Source organism: Mixophyes fleayi, chromosome 1 (assembly GCF_038048845.1).
Source record: "Mixophyes fleayi isolate aMixFle1 chromosome 1, aMixFle1.hap1, whole genome shotgun sequence".
NCBI classification, from domain to species: domain Eukaryota; kingdom Metazoa; phylum Chordata; class Amphibia; order Anura; family Limnodynastidae; genus Mixophyes; species Mixophyes fleayi.
The window spans coordinates 336,687,592-336,709,776 of NC_134402.1; the positions used below are offsets into that span (position 1 = coordinate 336,687,592).

Genomic DNA, 22,185 nt, shown 5'->3' on the forward strand with positions numbered 1-22,185 from the left:
CCAGCATTTTCCTTATATGCAAAATAATAAACTAATTTGCACCCCTTGCATTGCAAAATGGATTTGTCCAGAAAACTTAAGTAAGAACACTTACTCAATTTCTTAATTTATTGCTTAACTTTCCCTAATGAATCAGGCCCATGGATCTTAAAGATCTCCCTATCTGACTTTTCATGAAGGTAGAGCCCTTCTTCATACGAAAGCATCCTTTCAACTTACGGTAGTTTCTAAATTCTATTTAAATAGGGACATTATGATTCAGGCTTTGGAGTCACAATCTGTACTCAGACAAAGAGGGATCATCCCAATTACTGGATGTTGTCAGGGCATTAAGATATACAGTATGTCGGAAGATTTATGATGCTCTGGTCCTCTATGATACTTCTAGACGAGTTTGGCTGGTGTCTATAAGACTATAGCCATATAGATCATTTCTGCAATTCATCACAGTTACTTTGGAGTAGGAATACCTGTTTTTTTTATAAAGTGAAGGATCCGTGAGTGCTTTGTAGTAGGCACAGAGCTTCAGGTTCAATGGTTTTGCATCTAAGGATGATGGTTGAAAGGTGCTCTGCACTATGACATTGTGAGCAGACCCACCTGAAGCAGCATCTTTGGAACATCCCTATGTTACCAGTGTCCCCCAATAGGATAATTGCAAACAAAATTTTTATACTTAAGTTATCTCATTTTCTCTGAATCCATTTGGAGATGCTCAACATTTTCAATTGCCATTCCAAGCTCAAGTATTCTAGTTTTTTTAGGGGTGTTGTTGGTTTCTCACTCTTGGTTTTATTTTTCTTCTGGTTCTGTTATGTCGGTTTTTGTTAAGAAAATAACTGAGGTCCCTGCAGAATGGGGATATAGAGGAGGGAGGAGCAAAGTTTAATATTTTCTTAAAGTTCTGGAGGACACTCTGTACCCCCACTTATTTACCAATGGATTCAGAGAAAGGGATTTGAAGTATGTATACAAATCCTCTGTTGTTCATATACTATTTAAATAGTACCTACAGATTCTCTGACCTTTTCCTCACTCCTATGTGTTAGTTACTGCAACCAGGCACCCACAATACACCAAGGAGTGGTCCCAGCTATTATAATCACCACAAATGCTTCTGTTTCACCCCATCCCTGCTCCATGAACAAACAGCCATTAGCAGAGAAAGATAAACCTCTCATAATGCAGCTGTGTGACAACTTTCCTTTCTTGTGTTTAAAAATGTTTAAAATTAATTTAAAGTATACATAGTTAGCAGTTACATAGAGGGAGAAAAATTCTTCTTGAACACAAAAATGGCAATTGAATAAATTCCCCTGATCAATTGCCCACATGGTGTAATTTAGTAATTATAGCTACAGATACTATTTCTTTTAAGAAAAGCATTAAATCCATTTTAAATTCTGTTACTGAATTTGCCATCACCACCTCATGTGGTAAGTAATTCCACAGCTTAACCATCTTCACAGTAAAGAATCCATTCATATCCTCATGGTGAAACAGTCTTTCTCTATCTTCTACTTAACTTTGGAGTTATAGATGACTCACTGGAGTAGGCACTTAGTTTAAAAAATTGAGTTCCGGTCAGGTCAGGTTCTCCGGAGGCCTTGAAGAGGTCAGGTGGGGGCTCCTATTACAGCAGGCCTCAATAGGGACAGATATCTTAAGGTAACCTGACTTCTAAGAGTGTTGTGTTCGGACTGGGCCATGGGAGTAGATACATAACCCTACTTCTGGTACCTCCTCCTTGCAGGCTTCTCCTCACACGGGAAAGTTTACTTTCTCTTTGAAGACTGTGTTATACAGCCATACTCCCTGTTGTTTATCTGTCATCATGTCCGATAAGGGGACCAGTTCCAGATTTATGTCTGCTGGTGAAAAATCTGTTTATGTATTTTCCCCTCTCCAAATGCTAGGCAAAATTGCCAAATGGACATTTGGTCCCTCTTAACACGCCCCCCCCCCCCTCCCACCCGCCACTTAGAAACTAAAACAGTTAACCCCCCTACACAGGAAGGGTTGCCTCAAAAGTCACTGAAACTCACAACTGTGAGCTGGGAAATACCTAGGATCTGTAAAGTGGAAAAATCGGTCAAAGGCTTGACTCGAGAGTCTTCCTCGCTGGAGAGAATGCTGGAAACATTCAGCCCAGAAGCCTCGCAAGCACCATGCATCGGCCAGGTTAATTTCCCTAGGGGTTCCTAATGAGACTTTTTCACTCAGGAAGAGGGTGAGGTTCTGGGAGACACAGTTTTTGAGGACCAAACGGGTTGTCGAGTAGTTGGTTTTAGCTGTTCAACAGACCTTTAACCTTCATCATCCAGAGGAGCCTGGGGTTCTGTATGTCTCTTTGTTTAAAACAAAGAATAGACATACAATTTTTTTCCCATATTCTCCACAATTATTTGAGCTTTTGGGTAAAGCCTGGCAAAAACCTGTTCAGATATACAAGTGCCTAACAGGTTTCGCCTTAACTACCCCTTCTCTGAAGAGGAGACTAGAAAATTCCACCCAGAGTGAATGTCCACATTACCTTCCTTTCAAACTTCACCACAGTTGCAAATGCTGTTTCTATTAAAGACAGCATGGACCGAAATGTGAGGTGATTCTGAAGTCTGTTTTTGCAGCGGCAGACACATTGCTTACACCCATTATAGTGTACGATTATGTAAACAAAGTGGTAGATAAGTGGGCTATGCATATTGGTGAGGATTTACAATCAAATACCCCAATATCAGAACTTGTTGTCCTTGGTGAACCAAGTGAGGGAAGTGTCAGAGTATTTGGGTCATGCGGTCCTCCATGCAGGTGTTATCCTATCCAAAACTAGCTCTTTCCTCTCTGTAAATGCTCCAAAACCTAAGGCCCAGATATTTTGGTACTTTCATACTTTGGGAAAACAAGAGGATCTTCCTTTGCCCTGCAGGATGGTCGCCAAAGGAACAAGCAGGCTTGCTCTGGCAAATGTCCAGCTCCCAAGCCTGCTGAAGACCGCATGATAGGTTCCTTCCCCAACCCATCAAAGTCTGTGGGGGGAACCCATCTTTTTGTTATTTTAGAACCAATGGATCAGATCTTCTTTGGACATGGCAGAGGCATCACAGAAAAAGGTTATATCTTAGACCTGATTTGGTCTCTACCCAGTCATTTTGTCTTACTAATCCTTTAGAGATAAGGAGGTTGGCACTTCAGGAGGCCATCCAATCCCTATTGTCATCAGGAGTGATTGCCCCAGCCCCTAAAGAGCAAGAGGATTTGGGGTATTACTGATACCTAATGCTAGTACAAAAACCAAACCTGACTTTTCGGCACATGTTGAATCTGTAATCCATAAACACTCATCTGCGACCTGATTCATTAAGGAAAATAAGGCAAAGAATTGAGCAAGTTTTCTACTGGACAAACCATGTTACAATGCAAGAGGTGCAAATTAGTTTATTACTTTGCACATAAGATAAATACTGGCTGTTTTTTTCGTGTAGCACACAAATACTTGATAGTTTTATTTGTACACTGAAATATAAAGTTGATCTGAAACAGGCCCTAGCCCAACTATAAATCTGCCATTACTTTTTAAACTTACCTCCCCCTCCAATGCAACATGTTTTTACCAAGGTGCAAAGTTACTCATTTTTGTTGCTTTACTTTCCTTAATGAATCAGGCTTGGAGTCTTTAAGATCTACCATCAGTGGTATGAAGTGAGACTTTCTCGCCTCCATGGACATAAAAGATGCATATCTCCATGTCCTTAAGGCTCAAACAAGTATCAGTTCTCCATTACATGAAAATTGCATCTTCTTTCGAAACATTGCAATTTGCATACTTCTACTCCTGGATTTTACAGAGCAAAATTCTAGCCAAAATTGTCCAGCCCTTGTTTGTAGACACAATTCTTCAAACTGTTGCTGCAGACCTGTCGGTCCCATCTTTGGTGGTGGAAGAAACAAAATCTCTTTTCCATCTGGGACATGACCATCAAGACCACAGATGCCAGCTTACTGGAATGGTGACCGTTAACTCTGAACCTCTGACTACAGGAACCTTAGTCCCAAGCTCTCCCCATAAATGTTCTCGAGCTCTGAGCTGCTAGTGATGTCACCCTAGTGATAAAAGAGACCACTACTATGCACTGGGTGGAAAAGGTATGTTCCAGCAATCTCTGCAGTATTGGGAAGCCAATTTCCTCAGCAAGCATGACATATCTCATATTTGACTTGCACATATCTTAAAAATATGTGCAAGTCAAACTTGGGCAGCTCTTTAAGGGGCGTGGTTGACTTGTCTGCTTGCCCTTAGTGTACTGAGCTTAGATGTACAAATGGACCCAAGTATACGCTGAACTCAAACTATGGGCATAAGTTTAGTAGAGCGCACTGTTAAGTTCAGGGACTTCCACAAAAATAACCACCTTTTTTACATGTTTTTTTTTTTGTTGTTTTTTTCAGTGTACAGAATTGCTCTACTATTGAAGTAAAACCAAAATACCATAGGTCCATGAGTTATGTAATGTGTGGATGAAACATATACTTTTTTTTCCTCACTTCTTAGATATCCATACGAATCAGCCCAGATCAGTTACACCTACAACTTGTGTCCTTCGCACTCTGACTGCGACTTTGTGTCTAGCTGGGTAGAATTCTCCCATGAGCGTCTGGAGGACTACAAGTGGAACTATTTGGATCAGTACATCTGCTCTGCTGGCTCTGAAGACTTTAGGTAGCTCATGCATATGAAAACGGCATGTACATTGTCTATCATACACATTTAATCTAATCATTTGATCTTATTCAGCCTGATTGAGTCCTTGAAGTTCTGGCGCACTCGGTTCCTTCTCCTCCCCTCATGCGTGGGACCGACCAAGCGCATCACTGAGGGGGAGCAAAGGTGTGACCTGTATGGAGATCGTCCCAGATCTGAGCAAGAGGAAGCACAGCTTTTGGATGGCTTCTTGCGATTTGTGGAGGGGCTGAACCGCATCCGTAGACGTCACCGATCAGACCGCATGATTCGGGTAGTTCATGATTGTTTCCAGTGTCATGCACTCATGCAACTTTTTATGACTAGGATATTCTATTTTATGTATATGCTATTTTTTTTCTGTCTTCATAGAAAGGAGCAGGTATGAAAGGACTGCAGCTCCCTCCTCACCCACCAGAACCCCCTGGACCTCCAGTAGGAAAGAAAGGAACCTCTGCACTCTCAGCTCTGCTAGAGATGGAAGCAAATCACAAGTAAGACGATCCAATACCCAGTTCCAAAATCAAAACTTCCCTAATCGACAAGTTTACATGAGGAGAGGGAAAAGTAACTGTACAATGTATTTTCAGGGGCTTGGGGGAACAGCAAGCCTTAGTACATGCTGGGAAAGCGTCAAGTCAGGCCTCAGACGCTGTCATCACTCCAACCTATGTGGACAGCCCTCGTAAGGTGAGGAGATAGTATAGAAGATATAAATCCTACATCCACTGCTTGGGGACTCTTGGTCAATCTGTATTTCCCAAACCTTGCGTGTCCTTCAAACGTTTGGAAGTCAGTTCAATCTGTCTCTGCCTGTCTTTATGCCTTTGTCTGCACTATCGCTTCCCTCTCAGGACGGGGCCTTCTTTATGGATTTTGTTCGCAGTCCACGCACCGCACCATCCTTCAACCCACAGGTCAGTGTTTGAGTGAACAGAAGCTTGACAGCACATGGACTGGTATTTGTGACACTTAGAACATGTGTCTAATTAGCTTGGCTATTGCATTTGGAAGTGTAATGTCTGCCACTAACTTAAGAGAAAAATGTATTTTCAGCATTACGTATAACTCTACATCACTAATCGGTTTCCTTGCATCTGGTTTTGTGTGTCTGCACAAGAGCATGTTCACTGTGTTTACTTCATCTAGTTAATATGTATACACAATGCATATTTGCATGCTGCATTGACCTCACAGAACCTACTTGGTATGTGTTAATATTTTCTTGCATGGGAATGCACATTTTACATATGTCAACTGCATTTTTCCATACATTAAAGAAATGAGCCTGGAAACCATTTTATTGAAAAGGCCAAACAGTCGGGCATTATTTATCTTGGAATCTTTCTTTAGTGAGGTGGTAACAAATGTAACCAGTACATCTAGACATTCAGAGACAAAAAAAAGTTATATAAAGAAAAAACAAGTAGGGGAGGGGGCACGGGGGGTCTCCAGGGCTTCCCGGAAGTGTGTAGGAGCTCTCTCTTTGTTAAGAGGGGCATGGCGGCTTGGTGGGGGTTGCCATACTGCTCATCGAGCCCAGTCAGAATGGCCTTAGGAGATGACCTGGGATTAAGTACGTGTCATGATTGACCTGTAGGAAGGTGTCTCCTTAAATTCCAGCCGCTGAACCACATGGCTGTGACCTCAGTAAATCGCTTTGGGTTTGAAACTAAGAGGTTATCCATAGCAATGTACAGGTCTAGTCGCCCAAACCATTCTCCCATGCTGGGGGGGGCGGCTAACCTCCACTGTACTGGAATTACAGCTAATGCTATGTTGCTCAAATGTCTGAGTAATTATTTCTTATATTGGGATATTGAGATGTCAGAGACATTCAATAACCAGATCCCAGGACCTTCCGGTACCAGACGTCTTAGGATTTCTGTTGAGAATTTGCACACCTGGCTCCAGAAGGGGGTCAGCATCAGGAAGCTCCACCAAATATGCAGATGAGTGCCCAACCCCGAACTGCACCTCCAGCAGGTCCCCGAGATACCCGGTAACATTTTACAGAACTAGAACGGGAATTGGTACCATCTCCAGAGGACCTTGAACTGCGTCTCACCCCCCGAAAGACTAGTGGAACTAGCTATGCTAAACAAGAAGGTATTTGTCCACGATTGGTCCTTCCTAAATCCTTGTCCCAAGATTCGGCATACCCTGGAAGGGAGACAAAGCAATTGATGAGCGTGTTAAAGATAATAGAAATCGTGTATTTTGATGGTTAGGAGGCCCAGTGCAGCCCCTAAAAGCTAGATAGGGGTCTTCCTACCCCAGGCAGGTAACTGCAGTATGCAAGTATTGTCTGGTTTGCAGGTATAACCAAAAGTCAGAAGAGCATAAGCCCAATTTTCATTGCAGGACCGGGAAGGCATAAATAGGATCAGCTGACCACTGCCCGGTCAGACCATGACCTGAAGGTGTTAAGAGATAGTCCAGGGGGGGAAGTCTGGTTTGAAGGACAGAGGTGTGAGCGGGAATATTTGGGGACAAGATATATTCCAGTTTGGGTAGCCAGGGAAGACCGTAGGGGGGAGTCCCATCGAGTGACCTTCAATCCCAACCCATTGTATAGACTCCGAGGCTCTCGACCACTCTAGCACCCAGTTAAGTAGTGCAGCCTGATGATATTTTGAGAATAAGGGCAGTTGCAGGTTCCCTTGTGCTTTCCGTCTGTAGAGAACATTGTGTTTAAATCTGGGAGGCTTCCCTGCCCAAACAAATTTGCGGACTAGCCTCTGAATATCACCTAAATATCTTGGAGGGATGTGGATAAGGGAGCGTTTGCAGCAAGTATAAAGGTTTTGGGAGCGTATTCATTTTAATGATGTTAACTTCCCCAGCCATAAGAAGCCTTTGGATTGGCATTATTTATTTTACTATTTTTTTATTAACAGTTATTTATATAGTGCTTACATATTGCACAGCATTTTACAGAGAATATTTAAGCATTCACATGAGTGTCTGCCCAGTCTATATATACTACCACACAGACACACTCACATTAGGGTAAATTGAGTCAGAAGCCAATTAACCTATGTTGATTTACACAGAGATCTGTCCTATTGCTTCTTCAAGTAGTTGGCAAAAAGATGGGTTATATTGCCTATTGGTAAGACCTCACCTTAGTTGTTATGTACATTTCTGCAGTCCTGGACTTGAGGGTGGAGGGGCATTATTTGAAACTGTCTACAGAATGGCTACTGAAATGGTGAAGGCACGACAATACAAAATTCTAGATTCTTAGTCCATATATTAGGATTTGTGAGAATGACAAATTATTTTCTGCTGTATCAAATCCAAATACTAATTTGCATACTAAAATTGCAAAAAATGATTTGTCATTCTTTTCCTACAATCTCTAAAATTGTAGGAAGGTATTTTTTTTTTCTTTTTATGCAACAATAAATCCTTATCCCCAAAGTCATTGTGGAACAAAGACATAAAGGGAGTTAAACACCATCCGACAGAAAACAGAGCATGTTAAAAAATACAAACTACAAAGGGTTTACTTTGTTGCATATAGATTGTGTAGGGTTTCAATTACTGTAAGTGATCACTCCTACTGGAGCTGCTTGTCTAAATCAGCCACTCAATTACTATCAACTGTGCAGCAACATGGTAACCTCAATTATAAGAATAGTCACTGCCACTACCAATCTCCTTCACTGGTACCTAGAATCGCTTCCTTCTGGGTTGTGTGTGTAGTTGCTGCAGCACCTCTTTGCTGGTTACTCTTAGATTGTACTACCAGAGGGGGTTCCAATACAGGGAGTCCCAGGGGGCAAATCACTACACTGCAACCCTGAGAGCTCCAGCTACAACAGCAGAAAGCCAGACCACAGGTCAGCAGCTTAACAGCTTCACAGAGCAGATTTTTGGCTTGGAATTAGCCCCTAGAACCTAAAGCAGAGATCTAGAGGTTAGATATTAAATCTCCCAGCCCCCTCTCCACACTAGCTCCACTGAGCCCTCTAATCCATCATAGGTTGTACGCTCCTTTGAGCAAGGTCATCTCTCCTCCTGTCTTCAACACTTTTAACTCTGCTCTCCAGCTACCTATCCCTCCTCCTTGAGGACCCTCTCCCCCCTCCGCCTCCTCTCGCTCCCTCCTCTCCCCTCTGGGGGTCTCCCTGTCATCCGTGCCTTCCCTCTTTGACTCCGTCGTAGGCGGACCTTCCCATCTCCCCTCCCCCGCCCCTCTAGCTGTGGTTTTAGCTCACTGAGTTACTGTGCTTATTGTTTACTGTACTGTGCTGTCTCACCTCGTATTGTAATTTTGTTTGTCCCTGTACGGCGCTACGGACACCTAGTGGCGCCCTATAAATAAAAATTAATAATAATAATAATAGTTGTTGCAGCCCATCTACAGGGCCTCCCAGAATGGGGTCGTTCCTGCACCCCTGCACCCCTGCACCCCTGTACTCCTGTTTTCATAAATGGGTAACAGAGCTGCAGCATAAGGCTGCTAGATTTATCCTGAGCCCTACTAGATAATCAGGGGTAAGTACTTCTACTATAATACTTTATAAAATAACTACATTTTAAGCATTAACCATTTATCAATCATTGGTTTATATGGCGTGCACTCTGTTAGTCAATATTAATAATGTCTATTAGACAATAAGTTCTGCAGTGGGATGTATGGGTCTAGATTGCCCTCAGCAAGAAGTAGTGGATGGACATTACCTGATGATAGAGGAAGGGAATCTGAAATGTAATATAATGGCATTGTGTTACAGAAAGTGTGCTGTAGTTGGTGCTATGTGTTAGCTTGGGTAGCATTTGTAGGCTGCATAACCTCTATTTATTTAGTACCACTTACAAGAGATACCTTTGTATACTGTCGTAGTCTGTAAACAATAAAAACAATCATACCATGGTTGTATCCTATGCTGTAATTGTGTTTAAGTATTTTTTTGATTAAGTGGTGGTAAGTCTGTTTTCATAATCCTTTTGCACAACCCCATATCCTAAAAGTGAAAACTCTCTCTTCTATGTCAGGTTTCTGTTGACCAGGGAGTTTCCCCTTATACTGATGGGAACAATGCTCTGGCAAACAATGCCCCACCAGAGAGAGCACCGAGTCAAGGAGGTAACATGGTAGAGCAGCCACTTCCTTCAGCGGAGTCAAGGTATGGACAGTTAGTGGTATTCTGTTTGACTTTGGCACTGATTAAATTAATTTCTAACTCACTCTCTCTCTCTTAGTGTGCCACAGGTGTCCAGTGGACCAAGCAATCTTCCTTCCAGTGCTAGCCTAAGTGAAATCCTGGAGGCTATGAAACACCCAACGTAGGTGCCAAAGGGGAAAGGAGAGTTGTTATTTAATAGGATTACTAGAAAAAATGAACAAAAGGGCAGCTACAGGGCAAGAAATCATAATGTGAATTAGCCATAGTGTCAGAGGCCTCCATATTTTATTTTCTGTGAATGTGTTAAAATCCTACTTGACAGGTAGCTAGGCTTCCTGTGTGATTTAACCACAATTTAAGAGCAGTTTTAGGAAATAGCATTTGTGTATTTATATTTTAGCTTGCATAGATACTGTACCATACTTGGGCAAACATGTTTGCAATGGTAAGGGTGATAAAATGCTGTATGGTGGAAAGCATGCAAGTGTGAGTTGTCAAATTGGTGTTCTTTATGCAGTACAGGTATTCCCCTGCTGTCTGAACAAAAGGGCCTTCCTCCATGCTGCTTCATTAGTGCTGAGGTTGTGCATTGGCTGGTGAATAACATAAGCTGGGTGCAAAGCCAGGTGATGGCCATGGACATCATGCAGGTTAGAAACTTGGTTGCCATCTTTAAAAACTAAGTTGCCAACAAGTATGTCACTATGTCCCATCTTTATTGCATCTGCACTTTTTCTGTGTCTTGTAGAAGATGCTGGATGATCAATATATCACACATGCTTCCGGAGAAACGCTTAGAACCTTCATCTATGGATTTTACTTATACAGGATTCCTCCTGAAAAGGAACCTGAGAGAGGTGAGTAACAAGTCTGCAATGCTGTCTAGAGATCCAATGCTGTCTAGAGAAGCTAGTTTTAAAAAAAAAAAAAAAAAAGCACAGTATATTTTTGATGTTGTGTGAGGTTGTACATGTTTACGGTGACTGTATCAGTGTACATCTGTTTTGTTTCATAGAAGTCACTCAGACTGCCTTTTCTCTCTCACAGCAACAGCAAACCTGACACAACCCAGCCCATGGCATTCTGCTGCAATGGAGGATTTCACGGCTTTTCAGCGTAAATGGTTTGAGGTTGCACTAGTGGAAGAGGAGCTACTACACTCAGAAATCCCACCATTTCTGTTGCCTTGGTTGCCCAGTCGGCCCGCCTCTTATGCAAGTAGGCACAGTTCTTTCAGTCGCAGCTTCGGAGGAAGGAGCCAGGCCGCAGCGCTGCTAGGTAGCTGCCCGCAGAGGGCAGAGGAGCTGATGGAGTGCCAGGTCTAAGAGAATGATCTCCCGTGGACCATCCATGACCTGATTATCAGGGGTCATGGCTGAAAAGGGTGTTTCATTTTAAGTACTGTAAATAGTTCTAATAAGAAAGGCCCTCCTACAAATAGTTTGACAACTTTATTATAGCAAGCAGCAGTTGGTGTCATTTAGTGATTTCTTAGTTAATAAGTTGATAGTTTGCAAGATTATGGACATGTGTTCTTTGAAAAGTATTGGTGGTGTGAAATCTTTTAGTAGTGTTTCGCTCCGATTGATAGATACTATAAAACTGTAAAAGAGTGAAGTAGCATATTGTTTTGTCTGTCTGATATGCTGGCTTTAAAGGCTGCTTCTGTTGTGATCTAGCATATCTCAGGTCTCTGGTTCATGCCTCATCAATATTCTTTCTACATGGTCTATTTTCTGCTCTAACTATCAAAGCAAAAGGTAACCAGATAAGGATTAAGGCTGCACCATTACTGCGTCCATGTGACATCATTGGTTCCTCTCTTGATTAACTGGTTGTAATCCCACCTCCAACAGCTCCTCCCCTGCCGGGTATCATGTAACCTGCATGCACTGTATCTGTCTAGAGCTCTGGAACAAGCTCTTTTACCCATTTCACCCTCTTTTTCCTGGGTGTTTCTAGATCCTGTTGTGGATATAATTTTGCCATTGTCTTCTTTTGGCATCAGTCCTGTCATATGTTTCATTAAGATCACTGGTCAATCATTTATTGGCTGTTTTCCATTTCGCACCTGTGCTTGGGTTTAGTGCATGCTTTAGTGAGTAAGGTGCATGTAGCATTCTCCATCTTATCTTTATATATTGTTCAATCCTTCCTATTTACTATTTCTATTTACTATCTCAATTTTCTAAGTGATTTCAGTCTTCACATTCCATTTTTGTCCAATTGTCTTTGCATTTTTATTTCACCACAACCTTGCTTGCCCTTTGCTCCTTGTAGCTGCTACTGTCCCAGAGCAGAGGACAGTAACCTTAGACGTGGATGTTAATAACCGTACTGACCGCTTGGAGTGGTGCAGCTGCTATTACCATGGAAATTTCTCCCTAACGGCTGCATTTGAGGTCAAGCTACACTGGATGGCCGTGACCGCCGCTGTGCTGTTTGAGATGGTGAGAACTTCTTGTGGTCTCTAGAGACCTTCTGTCCCATGCTATACTTTTTTCCATTTCTCATTTATTTTCCAGTATTGAACATTGTTGTTTGTCGTCTTTCTCCATCTATTACTGCTTTCTCCTGCAGGTTCAGGGTTGGCACAGGAAGGCCACCTCCTGCGGTTTCCTATTGGTGCCTGTTCTGGAAGGTCCATTTGCTTTGCCGAGTTATCTGTATGGAGACCCGCTGCGTGCTCAGCTCTTCATTCCTCTCAACATTAGCTGCTTGATAAAGGCTGAGAGTGACCATCTATTTGAGGGTGTGTAATGCCATTGTGGAGTTTTTTTAAGGCATCAAGTAGTCAAAATTAAGCATATCCACCCTCGCCCACATTAAATATCCTTAAAAGACAACTAGATGAACTGCTACTAACTATAAGTACACATTACCCCCAGCTCTTGACACTGGAGAAAAAACTCTGTCCATCTACAAGAGAGATCTATGAAAGCCTGTTCCATACAGATCTTATGAAGCTATGGCCCTGGCGTTGCATTGTGCCCATTCTGTCTGCAGTGTCATTGCTGGGAAAAGTGACAATTTTTAGCCATCCAGCTCTCTCAGCTGCTAGTAAAAGAGTTGAACCCCACCCTTTTATTGTTTTACTTATTTAATTACTGACAACTCTACTAGAGGTATTGTTTAAGTCCAGTTGTGTTCAGGGAGAGAATACCGTTTCAAGAGAGTTTATTGTATTTTAGGAGAAAAACTGAAATGAATGAAATAGACAGGTCTTTGATCTGATTACACTGTTTGCATCATGTACATTTACCTAAGGAACCACAAACCTGCAAATGTATGTGTATCTCCCTCTTCAGGGGGTGTGGCTCCAGAGACTGGGAACCGGGCATGGTGGACACTTAAGAGCAAGTGAGGGCCCGCATCTTTTTTTATTTTGAAGTTTGTAAATGGCCCTTAATGTTCTAGAATAAAACACAAGGCTCAAATTTTCCTCCTAAGTGCTTTGCTACTGTGCCATACTAAGAAATCAATGTCTTTGAAGTGGTAACTGATGAAAGAGTTGATCACTTTATAGGATGATGAGGAAGCATAAAGCTGTCCATTATTGAGGAATAAATGGAGGCGTTTTATTTCAATCATCTGTTCCTGTTTTAGGTTTTGAACCAGAGACATACTGGGAACGGATGCACCTGTTCCAGGAGGTGATCGCATCTCGGTAATATTCTTACTCTGTACCATATTATTATTATATTTCATCATTTACTTTAAACTGTATCTACCATCCCCTGTAACATTTTCCACTTCTGCAGATTTGGCTTCATTCAGGATAAATATTCAGCATCTGCATTCAACTTTCCATCAGAGAATAAACCACAATATATACATGTGACAGGTAAGATACATGGACTAATAACTGTACCTTCGTTTTCTATACAGTGGTTATACAATATTCACTTTTACATTTTTATTTAGAGTATGAAATCACAATGGATTTATTTGGTAAATTTTACCACTGATCAGCACTAAATATTCTGTCAAATAAAAAAAAATCCTAGATATTTAGTTACAATAAGAAGCTGGCTATAACCTTTGTCTTAAAGCTTGGTAGAAGCACCTCTTGCCGCTCAAGTCTCTACAAGCTTTTCCACCTCTGGACACAGCAATTATCCTTCATTATTTGCAGAAGATTTACATTCTTTGGTGTTCTAGCACCATCACGTTCGCTGTGGACTCTTGGTGAACAGCAGTTATTTTAAATCACTCCAATGTGGCTTCTACTGTGGGTTATTGTTCTGCTGCCAAGTCCCTGGTCTCTTGTAGACTGCAGGAGGTTTTCCTCCAAGATCTGTCTATATTTTGCTTCTCCCGTTTTGACATTTTTTTCAGTTCCAGTTCTTAATCAGAGTTGCATTCCCATAGCATTATGCCCCTATACCATTTGTCAGCGTTCTTGGGATGATGGGCAGTATTAGGCTTGTGCCGAGCATAGTGCCTAGCATTGAGGCCAAAAGGTTTACTCTTGGTCTCATCAGACCATAGACCGGCGGTTCCCAAAGTGTGCTCTGTGGCTCCCAGGGGTGCTGTGGCGTTGTCACTGGGGTCCCACGGGCCAGCCATAGAAAAAAACAAACAACACAAAAACTTACCAATCCGCACAGCGCCGGGACCCAGCATCCTCCTCTCACGCAGTGCTGCGTGAGTTTTTGTGTTTGTTTTTTCTATGGCTGGCACGCGGGGGAGGAGGACGGCGTGACAGAGGAGGAGGACGGCGTGACAGAGGAGGAGGACGGCGTGAGAGGGGCAGTGGAGGGGGACGGCGTGAGAGGGGCAGTGGAGGGGGACGGCGTGAGAGGGGCAGTGGAGGGGGACGGCGTGAGAGGGGCAGTGGAGGGGGACGGCGTGAGAGGGGCAGTGGAGGAGGACAGCATGAGAGAGGAGGGGGACAGCGTGAGAGGGGCAGTGGAGGGGGGCAGCGTGAGAGGGGCAGTGGAGGGGGGCAGCGTGAGAGAGGGCAGAGGAGGGGGACAGCGTGAGAGAGGGCAGAGGAGGAGGACAGCGTGAGAGGGGCAGTGGAAGGGGGACATTGTGACAGAGGAGGGGGACAGCCTGAGAGGGGGCAGAGGAGGGGGGCAGCGTGAGAGAGGGCAGAGTGTCTGGGGGGCAGAGGGGGCAGAGTGTATGGATGCAGAGGGGGCATTTTTGCATACAACTAAATAAGTATTTCTCTTTCATCCAGTCTGGGGGACACTGCTTACCATGGGTTGTGGAGGGAGCTTGTGGAGTTAGCACCTAACTAGTTAACTTTTAGTACTGCCGACAGACCCTCCCCTCTACAATCCCCCTGCCTCTTCCAGTTTTTTTTAGGTGCCCATGGAGTTGGGCAGTGTTTTAGTATTGTAGGTAATTTTTAACTTTTTTTTATTCTTTTAACTTTTTTTACAGGTGGCAGAGCTGGAGTGTGTTCTAATATAGAGAACACACTCACAGCAGGGCAGCGCAGGCACTACCCTGTCAGATGAGAGCCAGCGGCTCTCACTGACAGGGACAGGATGAGATTGAAGAAATTGGTGCCTGAATTAGGAGTGACAAGCGGTCTCACGGACCTCTGTCACTCCTGGAGCCTCCCCGATAACCGGCGCTGCCACTGCAGGCATAGTGCGCCGGTTATCGGATACTGCATTGACGGCGGCCATCTTGGATTTGGAGGAGAGGAGAAGGGATCCCCCCTCATACATAGGAGGGGGCATCTGGTATTATCCGCTGCGGAGACCTCCCCTGGAGGTCTCCACTACTCTGCCACATAATACTTTTAATTTTTTATTCAGACACAGAATCGCTGCAGAGGCAGCATTACTGAAGGGGGGGGAGCTAAGTGGCCACTGTCCTATACAGCAGCCGCGGCGCTGTCAAAGAAGCGTCCGCGGGGGTGCTGTATTGTATACAGCACCGCCGCGGACGCTTCTTAGACAGCGCCGTGGCTGCTGTATAGGACAGCGCTGCCGAAACGGAGCTGCTGCGCATGTGCGGGCGCATGCGCAGCAAATCTCTCTCGGGGTTTGTTTTTTGGGGGGTTTTTTGGGTCGGGGGGGGGGGACAATCCTCCGTGCGCCCCTGCAACTATGGCACTTCTTACAGACAGGTATATTTTATTTTCAGACCTGTCATAACACTATAATTGTACACAAGTGGCCACTAATCAGCTAATGATGTGACCTCTGAAGGCAAGTTACTAATTAGCAATACTAATGTAGTTAATGACTATCTGTTCTTTAGTTGTAATTAAATAAAAAACACTAAAGCTTTTTCTTGAATATTTTTATTTGACATTGCAGATATTTTGTGTTGATTAGCAATAACAATTTCTGAATAAATCCATTTTGATTCCATGATATAAGAAAATAAAACGGCAAAACAGTGAATGTTGTGATATTTTTGTTTTATTAATATACACACTGATCAGCCACAACATTAAAACCACTGACAAGTCAAGTGAATAACATTGATTATCTTGTTAGAATGGCACTGTCAATGGGTGTGATATATTAGGCAGCAAGTGAACAGTCAGTTCTTGAAAATGATGTGCTGGAAGCAGGAAAATTGGGCAAGCATAAGGATCTGAGTGACTTTGACAAGAGCCAAATTGTGATGGCTAGACAACGGGGTCAGAGCATCTCCAAAACGGCAGGTCTTGTGGGGTGTTCCCAGCATACAGTGGTTAGTACCTACCAGAAATGGTCCAAGGAAGGACAACTGGTGGACCAGCGACAGGGTCATGGATGCCCAAGGGTCATGGATGCCCAAGGCTCATTAATGCGCATGGGGAGTGAAGGCCAGCCTGCTTGGTCCAATCCCACAGAAGAGCTACTGTAGCACAAAATTGCTGAAAAAGTTAAAGCTGGCTATGATGGTAAGGTGTCCGAACACACAGTGCATTGACGGGTCTTCAGCTACGCAGCAAGCTGCAATGTTCCCATGCTGACCCTTGTCACTGCCGAAACCACCTGCAATGGGCACAAGAGCACCAGAATAGAACTATGGAGCAATGGAAGAAGGTGGCCTGGTCTGATGAATCATGTTTTCTTTTACATCATGTGGACGGCCGGGTGCGTGTGCGTCATTTACCTGAGAAAGAGATAGCACCAGAATGCACTATGGGCAGAAGGCAAGCCGGTGGAGGCAGTGTGATGCTCTGTGCAATGTCCTGCTGGAAAACCTTGGGTTCTGACATTCATATGGGTGTTACTTTGACACGTACCACCTACCTAAACATTGTTGCAGACCAATTACAACCCCTTCATGGCAATGGTATTCCCTGATAGCAGTGGCCTCTTTCAGCCTTTTTGAACTGTTTTAAGCGGAGTCAACCAATTCCCCTACGGGGAATGAATATTTTCCAAAACAATACTCTTACTTCCAGAGCACAGGATGTTAACCCTGCCACAGTGCAAAAATTGTTCTAGAATGGTTTGAGAAACATAAAAAGAGTTCAAGGTGTTGACTTGGTCTCTAAATTTCCCAGATCTCAATCCGATTGAGCATCTGTGGGATGTGCTTGAAAACAAGTCAGAGCCATGGAGGCCCCACCTTGTATCTTAAAGGATCTGCTGCTAACATCTTGGTGCCAGATACCACAGGACACCTTCAGAAGTCTTGTAGAGTCCATGTGTTGATGGGTAAGATCTTTTGACAGCACGAGGGTGGCCTACACAATATTAGGGAGGTGATTTTATATTTGTGACTGCTCAGTGTATATTGCCATTGTATTTCTCTCCTCCTCGCCTCAAATCCAGTCTTTCTTCTAACGTGTTTTCTTATAACGGACTCCTTTTCATTCTGTTTCCAGGTACTGTATTTTTACAGCTCCCTTATTCCAAGCGTAAATATACCTCAGGCCAACAGAGACGGAGAAGAAATTCCACCAGCTCATCAACTCAAAGCCTGTTTGGTGAGGAAAAGATAGGTTACAACTGGGCCTATAATACTATGCTGACCAAGACCTGGCGCTCCAGTGGCACAGGAGATGAGCGCTTTGCTGACCGTCTGCTAAAGGATTTTACAGACTTTTGTACAAACCGGGATAACAGACTTGCTGCATTTTGGGCCAGCTGCTTGGAGAAAATGAATATGAGTGAACCCTGAGTGTGCTTTACAGTAGCTTATTTTGATAGCTTGAGTCAGCCGTTGGTTTAGTGAACAGTTTACTATATTTTACTGAAGCTTGGGGAATTTGTGTGTGTTTATAATACAGATTTGGGGGAAAAAAATGTAAAAAGTTGACAATTTGTATAGATTTACCCTACGTTTGTTGGAGTGTTGCAATTATTAATCTAAGTTGGCATAAAACATTTTTTGGAAATAATTCCCTTAATGAAAAGCAGCTTCTTTGACCTCTATGAGGGCATCCTACCTGCATTGACTATTGTCGTGATTTTGCCATTTGTAACTTTACATAGAGCTTTTGAACTGATTTAAGCAGAGTCAACCAATTCCCCTATGGGGAATGAATATTTTCCAAAACAATACTCTTACTTCCCGGGCACAGGATGTTAACCTTTTTTTATTGGGCTGCAGATTTGCTGTAAAACATAACAGTATTTTTCAGACAATGAGCTTTAATTCATGTTTCTACCTAAAAGCTATGCAATTAGTGATTCTCCTGCTGCTGTCCCCACATGCTTACCAACATCAAAAAATCTTATACTGCAGTACCTTAATATTGAACAAAGTGTTACATTTGACCTCTCCCTTTGGGTAAGGTTACAGAAAGCTGCTAATTTGATTTTTCTCAAATAAAATAATAATGTATAACGTTCATCTTGTGACTTGATTTGTAGTAAAATGATTGTAAAGAAAGGGCAGTTTGTAAGTCAGTAGCTGTGTGTCTGCAAAAAAAAAAAGCCATGTGTTATCTTCCCCGACCCCAAGTCTGTTCCCCTTCCATCAGCAGCCCCTCCCTCTGTTTGACAGATCCCCACCTCTTTGCTGTGCATTGCAGCAATTCTACTGCGCATGCTCGTGGGCGATGCTATAAATAGCTCGTGACGTCACCTAGAAATATTCATGTAAGACACGCCCCCGGACACGCCCACCTATAGTGCGTACCGGGCTGCAGCGCCGCGAGTAGCAGAACCAGGAGCAACGCAGCCAGACAGCGAGAGCATAACCCATCACCGGCATCTCATCTAGACGGCATGGCGGACCGGGAGCAGCTGCTCCAGAGAGCCCGTTTGGCTGAACAAGCAGAGAGATACGAGGATATGGCGGCTGCTATGAGAGCGGTGAGTGTGCTGATAGGAGAATATGGCATGCTGAGTACAGATAGCAACGTGTAAAGGAAGATATCTATGGGTTCTGCTTTTCTCAGAGTTCAATCTCCAAATCTTTTGATGGGGACTTTATAAAGGAGATGACCCCAAATATTTTTTTCCTATACTAAGCTTTCAAAAGTAAAATCATAGCTGTTGATATTTTCTTGACCATACGGTTTTATAAAACGGATTTACAATGTTCTTGTGTTTAAACGCATTTCCCAAACGCATGAGAAATAACCATTTTTGCCTTGTGCAGTAATTGTGAATGAAATTCTGCAATATGGAGCATAACAGCTGCCAGGAATTGTAAACTGTAGAATAAGTGACACCACAGATGATCAATCAGTAACAGAGTGGTCCTATAATTCTTTTCAACATAATCTTTGACATATGTAAAAACTCTGGGACAGATCCTCAGCTTACCAAAGTATGTGTGAATACCATTCAGGTTGTGCCATACGCCTATTAAGCATTTACTCTTTAATAGGCGTATGACAGAGAGAGCTTAAAGTGGTGCTTTAAAAGCGGGTAGAAAGGTCAGCACTAATTATTCCTGGTGAAAATGATATCATCTTAACCATATGGATTTTTGATCTTTATTAACTATCAACATCAATTCTGCACTTTATGCTGTTTACATTTTTATAGAAACAGGGTGCAATGCAGTATATTCCTTACCTGTGGCGGATTGTCTGGGGTTAGTGAGTCCCTAGCTGTGGGGTGGAGTCACTGTGTACTTGGTTGTAGTATGGGTTGGTAACTAGGGTAGGTAGGTATGTGGCTCTTGGACCATGTGTGTGCCTGATTGTGAAATGATACAAGGGTTGAGCGTTGCCTGGTTATGGAATGATGCTTAATGTGATTGTCTGGTTTTGAGATGATGAGTATATATGCCAATGCCTAGGGCGCGTGTGTCTGGCTGCGTCTGTCTGTGGCTTAGTATTTGCATATGTCTGTCATGCCTGGAATGCTGTGTGTCTGTCTGCAGCATAGCACTGTCAGTGAGTTCTTTTGTGATCATGTCTATTTGTTATACATGGGGTGTGCCTACTTGTATAGCATGGCTCAAACTTCAAATTGTGCTTATGTGTTTAAGCACTAGTTACATGTTAAATCACATAGAAGGAGGTTAACGGTGTTGCTGGTCTAATACATTGCACTCTTTATCAGTACATCATAAGTTGAACATTTCACCCTTGTGTTATGCAGGTTACAGAACTTAATGAGCCATTGTCTAACGAAGATCGGAACTTGCTGTCTGTAGCCTACAAGAATGTAGTGGGTGCACGAAGATCTTCATGGCGAGTCATCAGCAGCATTGAGCAGAAGACACTGGCTGATGGTAATGAGAAGAAGCTGGAGAAGGTGAAAACATATAGAGAGAAGATTGAAGCAGAGCTGGAGGGAGTTTGTAGTGAAGTGCTGTCTCTGCTTGACAAGTTCCTAATCAAGAATTGCAATGACTTCCAGTATGAGAGCAAAGTTTTCTACCTGAAAATGAAGGGGGATTACTATCGTTATCTGTCAGAAGTGGGCTCTGGTGATAGGAAGCGGAGTGTCACCGAGGCGTCTGAAGCTGCGTACAAGGAGGCCTTTGAGATCAGCAAGGAGCACATGCAGCCGACTCACCCTATTCGTCTAGGCCTGGCCCTCAATTTTTCAGTCTTCTATTATGAGATACAAGGTAACCCTGAACAGGCCTGCCTCCTTGCCAAACAGGCCTTTGATGATGCTATCGCTGAGCTGGACACGCTAAACGAGGATTCCTACAAGGACTCCACCCTCATCATGCAGCTCCTGCGTGATAACCTGACCTTGTGGACAAGTGACCAGCAAGATGAAGAGACCGGAGAAGGCAACAATTAAAGAGGGTTTTGCGTCTTGCTACAGCCCATTATCTACCCGCTCCCCTCCATCACATGCCACCCCCCCCCCACCGCTACCCCTGACATGTCCCTGTGCTTATCATATCCGTATCATTGGCACAACTGCTCATACTGCTGCGTGCCCGGGGAGACGGGTTCTTGCGGCGTCCTCTTGGGCATTGCTGGATTGCGTTGGTGCATCAGCCGTTTCTCGGGTTGCCCTCGCATTGTTCAGGGGCTAGGGAAGCTGCAGTTTTCAGAGAGGCGCCCGCGCTCTCCTTACAGATAGGGCACGTACGGGCTGGAACGATGCAAAGTGGTCCCGTTTTATTTCGTAAAGAAACTGGTTTTAGTTTCCATTTGTGCAGCATTCCCTGTGCATGTAAATGACACCCCACTCCTTTCTTTCCATGAAGGAGGCACCTCACAGTCCAGACTGTGGTTGGCTGCACATCCCATAATGGGGAATGGAGGTCCACCTGTTTTTGTTAGCTAACAATAGACGTTTTTAAATGTGAGCTTTGTGAAGTTTATATTTGCCCTTTTAACTTATGGCATGATAATTCTGCACCTCTTATGAGTTTGAATGCCCTAAACGTACCTGAAGTTTTTTGTTTGTTTGTTTGTTTTTTTTTTCTTTTCTTTTCTAATCATTTTCATTGATTCTGGTAATTTTCCAAGGGCCTCATTATTTGGTTGTAAGCCTTGTGTGAGCCAGTCCTCAGGGCTGACTGCATCTGCACAGTGTGTATTAGCCTGTTATGATGGATGCCAATAAAATGCCAGACACCCAATATAAATGTTTTGGAATTACGTGGATGAAATAAATGCTGCTTTGAGGATATTATATCCGCATGAGCCTCTTGTCTCTTTGATAGAATTGACTTAAATAGCATTTCCTGTTCCTTATCTTCTAGGTGTGGAATGCATGTCAATACTAACAGTTCTCTGGGTATAAACCACATGAGTGAAGAATCAAGGCTGTCCTTAATGTTTTTCAGGAATAACCTTACTTGTGACTGCCCTCCAGAAAATAGATTTGACTTATTACACCCCACCATGCAGAATCTGAATTCTGCAGCTGGATCTGTAAAATCACTTTGTGCTGCAACCTGTTCTATATATGAGCACAGTAGATTGTCCGCTGAATGATTTATTATATAATCAAAGAACTCCGATCA

General features: G+C 43.3%; 2 protein-coding genes across 7 annotated transcripts in view; both read left to right on the plus strand.

Annotated features, from left to right (window-relative positions):
• DEPDC5 (DEP domain containing 5, GATOR1 subcomplex subunit) overlaps nucleotides 1-18,640 on the plus strand; it is a 90,350-nt gene extending 71,710 nt beyond the window's left edge. For 3 of the 6 annotated variants that reach the window (XM_075215355.1, XM_075215370.1, XM_075215362.1), the window contains exons 29-43: nucleotides 4,550-4,717; nucleotides 4,793-5,012; nucleotides 5,111-5,232; nucleotides 5,329-5,428; nucleotides 5,593-5,655; nucleotides 9,746-9,876; nucleotides 9,953-10,036; nucleotides 10,394-10,526; nucleotides 10,625-10,733; nucleotides 10,924-11,154; nucleotides 12,157-12,326; nucleotides 12,457-12,628; nucleotides 13,483-13,543; nucleotides 13,638-13,720; nucleotides 17,672-18,640. In XM_075215355.1, the coding sequence (XP_075071456.1) occupies nucleotides 4,550-4,717; nucleotides 4,793-5,012; nucleotides 5,111-5,232; nucleotides 5,329-5,428; nucleotides 5,593-5,655; nucleotides 9,746-9,876; nucleotides 9,953-10,036; nucleotides 10,394-10,526; nucleotides 10,625-10,733; nucleotides 10,924-11,154; nucleotides 12,157-12,326; nucleotides 12,457-12,628; nucleotides 13,483-13,543; nucleotides 13,638-13,720; nucleotides 17,672-17,967 (2,143 nt within the window). In that variant the 3' untranslated portion in view covers nucleotides 17,968-18,640. The remainder of the gene's footprint in view (nucleotides 1-4,549; nucleotides 4,718-4,792; nucleotides 5,013-5,110; nucleotides 5,233-5,328; nucleotides 5,429-5,592; nucleotides 5,656-9,745; nucleotides 9,877-9,952; nucleotides 10,037-10,393; nucleotides 10,527-10,624; nucleotides 10,734-10,923; nucleotides 11,155-12,156; nucleotides 12,327-12,456; nucleotides 12,629-13,482; nucleotides 13,544-13,637; nucleotides 13,721-17,671) is intronic. The other 3 variants (XM_075215376.1, XM_075215388.1, XM_075215382.1) reach the window with 3 other exon arrangements.
• Nucleotides 18,641-18,894: 254 nt separating this feature from the next.
• YWHAH (tyrosine 3-monooxygenase/tryptophan 5-monooxygenase activation protein eta) lies at nucleotides 18,895-21,851 on the plus strand. Its single transcript, XM_075215392.1, has 2 exons — nucleotides 18,895-19,106; nucleotides 20,349-21,851. Exons 1-2 carry the CDS (start codon nucleotides 19,020-19,022, stop codon nucleotides 21,003-21,005), a joined length of 744 nt encoding a protein of 247 aa, XP_075071493.1. The 5' UTR covers nucleotides 18,895-19,019; the 3' UTR covers nucleotides 21,006-21,851.
• Nucleotides 21,852-22,185: the final 334 nt, after the last annotated feature.